Source organism: Lontra canadensis, unplaced genomic scaffold, assembly GCF_010015895.1.
Source record: "Lontra canadensis isolate GAN:19392208 unplaced genomic scaffold, GSC_riverotter_1.0 scaffold11, whole genome shotgun sequence".
In the NCBI taxonomy this organism is placed as follows: Eukaryota; Metazoa; Chordata; class Mammalia; order Carnivora; family Mustelidae; genus Lontra; species Lontra canadensis.
In genome coordinates this window covers 4,951,849-4,963,250 of record NW_022631005.1, presented here as the reverse complement: position 1 = coordinate 4,963,250, position 11,402 = coordinate 4,951,849, and the positions used below count along the sequence as shown (strand labels likewise).

Below are 11,402 nucleotides of genomic sequence, written 5' to 3'. Positions count from 1 at the left end.
AGGTTGGGGCTCCAGGAACAGAGCTTTTGTTTTTATTATTTTTTTTAATCTCCGTGATCAATAGCACCTCTCTGGTAACTCTGAATGTAATCAGAAACCCCAAAAGGACACTCCCTCTGGAATTATTGTTTCATTTGGGGCAATAAAACTGTTTATAAAGATTGCTAAGTTTCCGAAGGCTTATGTATCAAACCAGGAAGTCCTACAAGCACTTTGAAGTAAATGTTCTATAGAATTTCTGCATTCCCAAGGATTTATTCTGAGTAACTCTGGGGAACAGTATAGGAAATACAGGGAGTGCTCATTTGGATCATTAAAAGTGATGAATGTCCACCATTACTTGCTGTCATGGGTTGATGCAATCTGAGAAAGTGTCCCAAAATAATAAATGCTGTTATTTAAAAATTAATTAGGTAATACATAATATTTTTACTTTTATATGTCTTAAGATCCAGAAATTGGTGATGCCCAGTTTAATGTCAACAGGGCAGAGTTAGCTGTAGGCAAATTTATGAAAAAGGAAAGTTTTCTTTGGCCCCCTCCAAACATCACTTACTCTCTACTCTGTCACTTTGTGCAAAACCCTCAGCACTTAAATTCTTCTTAATGCCTCCTGGTGGGACAGATATTCCCATGTAGTGTCCTTCTCTGACTGGCCCAAACTAAGTAGGGCCTCATTACTTAGGTCTTTACCTCACAGTAACTTCTAGTCAAAACTTAACTTGTCATATATTCTACTCTTATTAGACCCTTTTTTTTTTAGCTTAAAAAATTGTTTATTACTAGGAAGTTAAAGTCTGTTAAGTATTTATTACTCATTGGCTATAACTGTATTATTAAACACTAATATATTAAAAAGAAATTCACTCATAAGGTCCACAGTATTTTTCCACAAGCCCCTTTGCCAGAGTTAGTGACGAAGCAATCATCTGCAGCACTTCCACTTCAAATGCCGCAAGCAAAGGTTCTGTCATGTTATCAAGGCACAATGCCATGTTAGGGGTACACAGTAAAGCCACTATGAAATGATACCTTGAACTCACTCTTTCCCTTGGTATAAACAGATGGAACATTTTATGGATGGAAATAAAGGATGACAGAAATATGGCATTACATCCTCCATTTTTTCTTCTCTTTGGCAAATGCTTGGGGATCCAGACTTTTGTTTGGGGACATCTTTGACCATAGTTAGCTAAGGGAACAAGAGTCTACCCCCAAAGAAAGAAAGGACCTCATTGGGATGCCCAGACCTAGGTCTTATGGTAATTTCAAGGGATAATCATAAAAGAGGTAACTATGCCTCACTCATATGGAAAGATAAGTGAAAAAAAATTCAGGATAGAAGGCCCATTTAGAAACAGAGTGTCTTTGACCAGGGGTGTTTTCATTACCATACATCTTGAGAATATAAGTTCAGCAATAGCGACTCGAAGGTAAGTGGGTTTAATGGAAGCAAATAGTTTCTCAGTAAGTTACTCAGTTTTCCCCACTAACAATAAATTACATTATTCTGTAATTATTTCTTATTCCTTTCTTGTTTTGTTGCCTCTACACATAATATCTAAGGAAGAAATCAGACTCTCTTTTTACCCCCAGTTAATAAAATGAATTTCTCCTTGTTTTTAACATTTGGTAAGCTAAAAACAATCTTTCTATTTAGAATGAATTTAGCCCCCATCCTCAATCAGTGGAAATTAGATCATTGGAAATCCAGAGGTCTGGGTCCAAATCCAGAGTAAATAATCTTGACAAAACAAGTTCATATCTGTCAAAACATTCAGACCTTGTCAGTGAAGACTTTCTGCCATGCACCATTTTCCCCACTGAGCACCAGAGGCATAGTGATCTTGGCCTGTGATAACTGAGTGCCCTAAAAAAATGAGATTATAAAAGTTATTAGCTGAATGCTAGGAAATGAAAGACAATTCAGCAATAGTTGGAGACTTCAATATTCAACTTCTAATAATGGATAGAGCACCTATGCAGATTAACAAGGAAATATAAGAGTGGAACAACACTATAAATCAAACAGACTTAACAGATACCTATATGATACCTATATGATCTATATGTCATCCAACAATGACAGAATATACATTCTTCTTAAACACATGAGGAAGACAGGCTAGATCATATGCTAGTCCGTAAAACAAATCTCAAAAGTTTAAAAGGAGAGAAATAATACAAAGTGGGTTTTCCAATCAAAATGGGATGAAAGTAGAAAAACAGAAAAAGATTAGGAAAATCCATGGAAATTAAACAACATCTGAATAATCAATGGATCAATGAAGAAATCAAATAAGAACACAAAATATTTTGAGATGAAGGAAAATAAAGATACAGCATACATACAAAACATATGGGATTTAGTTAAAGTAATGCTTAATGAAAGTTTTATATCTGTAAATGCTTACTATGTAGAAAGAAGAGGGGTGCCTGGGTGGCTCAGTCATTAGCATCTTCCTTCGGATCAGGTCAGGATCCCAGAGTCCTGGGATCCAGCCCAGCATCGGGCTCCCTGCTTGGTGGGAAGCCTGCTTCTCCCTCTCCCTCCGCCCTTGCTTATGTTCTCTCTCTCACTATGTCTTTCTCTGTCAAATAAATAAATAAAATATTTTTAAAAAGTAAGATCTCAAATAATACACCTAAACTTCCACCTTAAAACACTAGAAAAGAGCAAATAAAATCTAAAGGAAGCAAAAAATTAAAATTATTTTATTAATAAAAATTAGAGCAAGAATTAATGAAATAGGGAATACAAAAACAATATTGAAAAATCAATAAAAACAAAACCTAATTCTTTATAAAGATCGACAATTTTGACAAATCTATAGATAGATCAACCAAGAAAAAAACAGAGAAACTCAAAATACTAGAGTCAGAAATAAAACAGAGGCTATTACTACCAAACTCATAGGGAAAAAAGAGGTCCTGAGATCGAGCCCTGCATTGGGCTCCTTGCTCAGCTGGGAGCCTGCTTCTCCCTCTCCCTCCCCTGACTCATTCTCTCTCTCTCTCCTCACTCCCAAATAAATCAATAAAATCTTTAAAAATAAATAAATAAAGGAATACCATGAACAACTATATGCCAATGAATTAGATAATCTAGATGAAATAACAAAGTTCTAGGAAAACACAAACTACTGAATTGACTTAAGAAGAAATAGACAATCTCAAAAGATCTATAAGTGAAGAGAACGCATTATTAACCAAACCTAATTAAGGAAAGCCAAGGCCAGATGGCTTCACTAGGGAATTATACCAAAGAATTAATACCAATTCTTCACAAATTCTTCCAAAATATAAGAGGACAGAACACTTCCTAACTCATCACTTTGTATTACCCTGATGCCAAAATCAGACAAAGACCTCACAAAAAAAAAACAAAAAAACAAAAAAAAAACCTACAGACCAGTATCTCTTATGAATATGGATACAAATATCCCCAACAAAATACTAGCAAATTGAATACTTATACACTATGACCAACTGGGATTTACCCCAGGAATGCAAGGTTAGTTTAACATCTGAAAAATCAATTAATGTAATACATCATACCAATAAAATGAAAAATAAAAATCACATGATTATCTCAATAGACACAAGAAAAGCATTTGAAACGTCCAGTAACTTTCATGATAAAGACACAAGTCAAACAAGGAATACAAGGGAACTTCTTCAACTTGATAAAAGTCATCTTTAAAAAACATAGAGTTAATATCATAGTTAAGGGTGAAAGACTAGATACCCTAACCCATAGTTAAGGGTGAAGGACATCTAGTCTTTGTTTTTGCTTGATCAGTAACAAGACAAAAATGGCTTTCTTTCAGCACCTTTGTTCAACATTGTACTGGAGGTTCAACCCAGGGCAGTTTAGGCCAGAAAAAGAAATAAAATACATCCAGGTTAGAAAAGAGGAAGTTAAAACTATCTCAAATCACAGACTGCATGATTCTATATACATGAAATCATAAGGAATGCACTAAAAAAATGATTAAAACTAAAAGAAATGGAAAATACTACGTAGGTTCCTCAAAAAGTTTAAAATAGAGCTACGCTATGACCCAACAATTGCACTACTGGGTATTTACCCCAAAGACACGATTGTAGTGACCCAAAGGGGGGCCTGCACCCCAATATTTATAGTAGCAACATCCACAATAGCCAAACTATGGAAAGAGCCCACATGTCCATTGATAGATGAATGAATAAAGAAGATGTAGTATATAAATATATATACAATGGAATATTACACAGCTATTAGAAAAATGAAATCTTGCCATTTGCAATTACGGGAATGGAACTAGATGGTATTATGCTAAGCAAAATAAGTCAATCAGAGAAAGACAATTATATGATCTCACCGATATGTGGAATTTAAGAAATGAAACAGAGGATATATAGGGGAAGGAGGAAAAAATAAAACAAGATGAAACCATAGAGGCAAACAAACATAAGAGACTCTTAATAATAGGAAACAAACTGAGGGTTGCTGGAGGAGAGGGGGTGGAGGCATGGGGTAACTGGTTGATGGACATTAAGGAGGGCATGTGAAATAATGAGCACTGGGTGCTATATAATGAGCATTGAGGAATCACAGGCCTGTACCTTTGAAACCAATTATACATCACATATTAATCAATCAAATTTAAATTTAAAAATCTTTAAAAAACTGAATTCAGCAAGTTTTCAGGATATAAAGACAATATATAAAAATCAATTATAATGGAAAAAAAATCCATGATCATGGGTTAGAAGACTTAACATGACAATATACTGCAAACTGATCTACAAATTCAACACAATACTTTAGGAATTTCAGCTAACTTCTTTGTAGAAACTGACAGACTGATTTTAAAATTCATGCATAATTATAGGGGACCCAGAATAGACAAAACAATTTTGAAAAAGAGGAACAAAGTAGGAAGACTTACACTTCCTGATTTTAAAACTTACTACAAGGCAATGGTAATCAAAACTGTGTGGTACTTGCAAAGGGATAAACAGATAGATGAATGAAATAGAATTAAGAGTTAAGAAATAAAATCAGGTGTCTATGGCCAACTGATCTTTCACAAGGGCACCAAGACCACTTAATAGCTAGATTTCAACAAATGGAGCTGGAATTACTGGATAGCCACATGCAAAACATAGGACCTTTGCCCTACACATACACAAAAATTAGCTCAAAATGGATAAACAACATAATTATAAAACTATAAAACTCTTAAAAAGAAAACAAAGGATAAGTCCCCTTGGGTTTGGAGAAGATTCTTGGCTATGACAAGCAACAAGCAACAAAAGAAGAATAGATACACTAAATTTCATCAAAATCAGAAATTTCTGTGCTCCCAAGGATACCACCAAGAAAGTAAAATGCCAACCCACAAGATGGACAAAAAAATAAACCATATATATGATAAGGGACTTGTATCCAAAGTATACATGGGGCACCTGGGTGGCTCAGTTGGTTAAACATCTGCCTTCAGCTCAGGCCATGATCACAGGGTAATGGGATCAAGCCCCGAACTGGGCTCCCTGCTCAGTAACAAGCCTGCTTCTCTCTCCCTCTATCCCCTCGCTCATGCTCCCTCTCACTCTCTCTCTCAAATAAATAAATAAATAAAATCTTTAAAACAAACAAAAAAACAAAGTATACAAAGAACATTTAAAACTCAATACTAGAGAGATAAATAAGCCATTAAAAAAAAAGGAGATGAAATATTTAAATAAACATTTCTCCAAGGAAAATATACAAGCTCATAAAAAGATGCTCAACATTAGTTATCAGAGAAATATAAATTGAAGCCATGAAATAGTACTTCATACCTAATAGAACATTAAAATCAAAAGCCAGATAGTAAGAAGTGTTGACAAGGATGTGGAAAAATCAGAACTCTCATACACTGCTGGTAAGAATGTAAAATGGTACAGCCACTTTGGAATAGCAGTTCCTCAAACATTTAAATACAGAGTAGCCATATGATGCAGTAATTCCATTTCTTATATATACACAAAATAATTGGAAGTAGTTGTACACAAATACTTAAGCAATACTGTTCACTATAGGAAGAGGTAGAAATAACCCTCAAGTTCAATTTATAAATTGATAAACACAATGTGGTATATCCATACAATGGAAATATTATTCAACCATATTAATTAGCAAACTACTGATACATGCTACAACGTGGATAAATCTTGAAAACACTATGCTAAGTAGAAGAATCCAGTAACAAAAGACTGCATATTATTCCATTTATATAAAATATCCAGAACTGACAAATCTATAGAGATCAAAAGATTAGCCATTGCCTAGGGCTAAAGAGGGAGTGAAGGGAAACAAGTAGGGAGCGTAATAGCTAAAGTGGGTGGAGTTTCTTTCTGAGGTGATAAAAATGCTCTAAAATCTACTATTGTGACTGCAGCATTTATCTGTGAGTGTACTAAAATCTACTGAACTGCACAATGTAATGTGTGAATTGTATGTAAATGATATTTCTTTTTTTTTTAAGATTTACTGACTCCAAACACAAAACAAAAAAACAGCCACAAAATAAATGTTATATTTATTTCATATATTGTTAAATTTAATACTAATAACAATTTAAGGACCCAGAACAATTTGTAGGTTAGATTGTCTCATGTCAAAGTAGTTCTCTAGTAAGCACAATGATTCTTTAGAAATCAGAACTAAACATAATTTCAAAAACAAAACTATAAAAAGCATTTACATCCTGTTCACTGCACAAATATTACATTTAATGAGACATGTGGGTACACTTAAGAATGTTTCATATGATCTAGAGAATGATTTCCAAAAGTTAAGTGTTGCACACTAACAAACTCTTAAAATATCCCTACTTTTACCATGTCTTTCACTACAGGCACATGCCCAGACACTGTGTTCATCAGTAAAAAAAAAAATTACTAATCTCAATGTTATTCCTCTTGACTCAAAACATTTTGGTAAGGACTCTTAGCTCTAGATTTCACTTCTGGGTTTTGATTAAATTCTTTATTTGTCATCTTTCAGCACAGCAAGTCTTATGCTTTCAGGTAAGAAATAAGGAAAATGTGAACAGATAAACCACTATGATGTGGATTGAACAGATGAAAGACTACAACCTGGATTGGCTCATTTTCATGCAAATGTCTTTATGAAGATAAAATGGCTTTATGTCAAGAAAGAAGGTTTGGGGCACCTGGGTGGCTCAGTGGGTTAAAGCCTCTGCCTTTGGCTCAGGTCATGATCCCAGGGTCCTGGGATCGAGCCCCGCATCAGGCTCTCTGCTCAGCAGGGAGCCTGCTTCCTCCTCTCTCTCTGCCTGCCTCTCTGCCTACTTGTAATCTCTGTCTGTCAAATAAATAAATAAACAAAATCTTAAAAAAAAAAAAAAGAAAGAAGGGTTAAAAGTGCCAATCTATGCATTCCTGAAGTGAAATTGGTATCATACATAAAATTACTCCTCTTGAGATAAAATTGTAGCTAGTAAGTATTTTAAATTTGGCCAATTATCAAGATAGAAAGCTTAGGGACACTTTGGAGACAGATTATCCTAGGTTTGGATCCCTTGTCTTTCATTTATTGGCTGGATGATCTTGAGGCAGTTGCCCAAATTCAATTCTCTTATTCACATAAAAGAGAATAATAAATTATGCATACATCATAGCATTATAAGGAAAAAATGACTATGTCTAGCAAAAGTAGGCATTCAAAAAACTGTTCTACCTTATTATTCTGGAATCTCAGTTAAAATAGCAGTATCCATAATGGCACCATTGGCCATTCAAGAAATGTTACTAATAATCCCTAATAACTGAAAAGATTTATTCTCTGTTCTAAATACAAGAGATAGATCAGACACTACTGGAAGACTACAAATATACCCTCTCCCTACTGCCTCATACTCTCTAACCTTTCATAATATCTAATGAAATAGTTCCAATATTGCTTACTATGAAAACTGAGAAGTATAGACTCCAGAAGAAACCATGAAGAAACCTCCAGAAGAGGGCAATCAAAAATAAACAGGCAATAGGCCCTCACATTTACTAACAGTAGAATAACTCTGGTCATTTCTTCCTCTCTGGTATGACATTGCATCTCAGACTGCCTTAACAGGGATGTTGTAAAGACTCTAAAGACCTAAAAGAAACTTATAAGATGATTATAGGCACCAAATGCTGAATGAATGAATGAAGCATAAAAGAACTAAAGGAATGGAAGGAACAAACTAAAGATGAAGTTATCTTCAGCTGTAGAATAAAGGAAAAACAACCTCAGTAAGGTCAAGAAAACATGTTAAGTAGAATAGTTAAGAGACGCCTTCTAAATGTCTCTAAATATCAGATGTGATTTTATTTCTTTCAACTTGCATTTCTTTTTTATTCCTCACTTTCCTTCACAAATCAACACTTGTCAAATTATACTATACCTATAACAGAAGGGCACAGACATAGTGCTAGAAATTTTCTAATGGGGTAAGTTGCAGAAGATAGACTCTGACCTTTTCATTTGCCTTTTCCAGAGCCTTTCAAAGTTAACTTTAAAAGAACTGGTGTCAGGAAGAGCTGGGGATTCCTTTAGTTAAGTCAATTTCTAAAGTAATTTGGAAATGAACCACATGGGGGAGAAAGGAATTTGCTTGTTTGTGTTTACATTTTCCTTCCTTCAGAATAAGACTATATACTTCCTACTACTGGAGGAAGGAAACAGATAATTTTGAAGGCATCTTTATAGATTTATGAAATGAACTATGGTATATCCTTAATCAATACATCAGAATCTACACAGAGTTCAAAAACCACATCATATTTTCAGTTTTTAAAATTGTGATTAAAAAAGTACCTAACATAAAATTTACCATCTTGGAAAATATGGCCAGGTGGCTTGGACTGAGCATGGTTTTCCTTGCCACTGGGTTCTGTAGAACGCACTGCCAGTCTCTTGTCTGCTGTTCACAGTGGCTACTTCTGATACCCCAGTGAAAAAACTGGAGAAGCATGACTCAGGCCAAGCTTTTGAGTTGATTGTCAGCCCTCAACCAAAAGAATTCATCCCAGAATTCCCCCTTTCCCCTCCAAAGAAGAAGGATCTTTCCCTAGAGGAAATTTGGAAGAAATCAGAAGCTGCAGAAGAAAAACACAAGTCCCATAAAGCAGAGGTCTTGAAGCAGCTTGCTGAGAAAGGACAGCATGAGAAAGAAGTGCTTCAAAAAGCAACAGAAGGAAAGAACAACTTCAGTAAAATGGCAGAAGAAAAACTGACTCACAAAATGGAAGCCAACAAAGAGAATCGGGAGGCATAAATGGCTGCCAAACTGGAACGCTTGTGAGAGAAGGACAAGTATGTTGAAGAAGTGTGGGCAAACAAAGAATCCAAAGATCCTATTGATAAAACTGACACTGACTAATTTGTTCTGAGAACCGACTTTTTCCCCTTCCCTTTCCCAAATATCCAAAGACTATACTGGCCAGCATCATTTTACATTTGCCCTCCTAACAAATATTCTAGAAGCTGATGTAGGACTGTATTGGTAGATCTAGACAGTATGATGTTGTTTTATGGGCTAAAGGGGAAAAACTGAATGTTGCATTTTTTCTAAATGTAGTTACTTTAGAAATTAGAAACTACTTTTCTAAAAGTAGTTACTTTAGAAACTAACTACTTTCTTGTTTCTAAAGTAACTACTTTTCTTGTTGCATCTCTTTTCTACTTCAGTACACTTGGAATTCTGGGTTAGTGGCTAATACCATACTAGCTCTGTGAAAACATGTTTGATGTTTGTGAAAAGAGTATATAGTGGCTTCTTTTAAACTATTGGATGCTGAACATCTGCTCATTTTAAACCCCAATCTATCCAGATCTTACCAGATGGTACTGTACTTGAATGATTAATAAACCTGCATGGTACTATTAAAAAAATAATTCATCATCTTAACCATTTTTAAATATATAGTTCAGTAGTTTTAAGTATATGCATATTGTTGTAAAACAGGTATCTAGAACTATTTCATCTTGCAAAACTGAAACTCTATAGCCATTAAATAACTCCTATTTCCTCCACCCTAGCTCCTGATGACCCCCACTCTAATTTCCGTTTCTATGAATTCTATTATTTTAGATACCTCATATAAAAGGAACCGATTGTATTTGTCTTTTTGTGACTGGCTTATCCCACTTAACATAACGTCCTTAAGGTCCATCATGTTGTAGTATGTGGAAAAATGTAAAAAGGATCCCCTTGCTTTTTAAGGCTGAATAATGTTCCATTGTATGTATATACCACATTTTGTTTATCCATTCAGCTGTTGATAAACATTTGGGGTGCTTCTACTCTTAGGTACTGTGAATAGTTCTGCTATGAACATGGAAATGTAAATATCTCTTGAATATCTGCTTTGAATTCTTTTGGATATATAGCCAAAAGTAGGATTATTGGATCATATGGTAGTTTTGTTTTTATCTTCTGAGTAACTGCCATACTGTTTTCCACAGCAGTTGCATCGTTTTACAATCCCATAGTGTACAAGGGTTCCAATTTCTCCACATATTCAACTAACATTAATTACTCCCTGTGTTATTTTTAATAGTAGGCACGTTAATGAGTATAAGGTAATAAGTCATTGTGGTTTTGATTTGCATTTTTCAGATAATTACTAATGTTGACCATCTTTTCAAATGCTTGTTGGTCATTTGTATTTCTTCTTTAGAAAATGTCTATTCAAGGCCTTGGCTTATTTTTAATCCAGTTATTTTTGTCATTGTTGAGTTGTAGCAATTCTTTACTTATTCTGGATATATTAATCACTTATCACATATGTAATTTGCAAATATTTTCTCTCATTCTGTAGCTTGCCATTTCACTCTGTTGATTGAGCCCCTGATACCCAAAAGTTTTTCAGCTTAATGTAGTCATATTTTTTCCATTTTGCTTGTGTTTTCTGTGTTTTTGATGTCATATTCCAAGAAAACACTATCAAATTCTACATGATGAATTTTTCCCTCTTTGTTTTCTTATAGGAGTTTTATAGTCTTAGATCTTTAAGATGTCTTTAATCTAGTTTAATTTTTGTATATGGTAAAAGATAAGGGGCCCACTTAACTCTTTTGCGTACATATACCCAGTTTTACCAAAAATATTTGTGAAGGAGTCTCCCCCACCACACACACTGGGTAGTCTTGGCATGCTTTGCAAAGAACATTTAACTATATAGGTAAGGATTTACTTCTGGGCTCTCTATACCATTGATGTAGTTGACTGTCTTTATACAAATGCCACACTGATTTGATTACTATGGCTTTGTGATATGTTTTAAGGAAAAGTGAATTGGAGGAATCAAAGGGGAAATGAACCATGAGAGACTGGGGACTCTTAGAAACAAGCTGAGGGTTTTAG

The 11,402-nt window shown here is 34.6% G+C and overlaps 1 protein-coding gene across 1 annotated transcript; it reads left to right on the top strand.

Moving 5' to 3' along the window:
- The first annotated feature begins 1,296 nt into the window (after nucleotides 1-1,296).
- LOC116866951 (stathmin-like) lies at nucleotides 1,297-9,416 on the top strand. Its single transcript, XM_032856208.1, is given in 3 exon segments — nucleotides 1,297-1,433; nucleotides 7,037-7,059; nucleotides 8,968-9,416. Coding segments are annotated over 3 exon segments (609 nt in total).
- The last annotated feature ends 1,986 nt before the right edge of the window (nucleotides 9,417-11,402 follow it).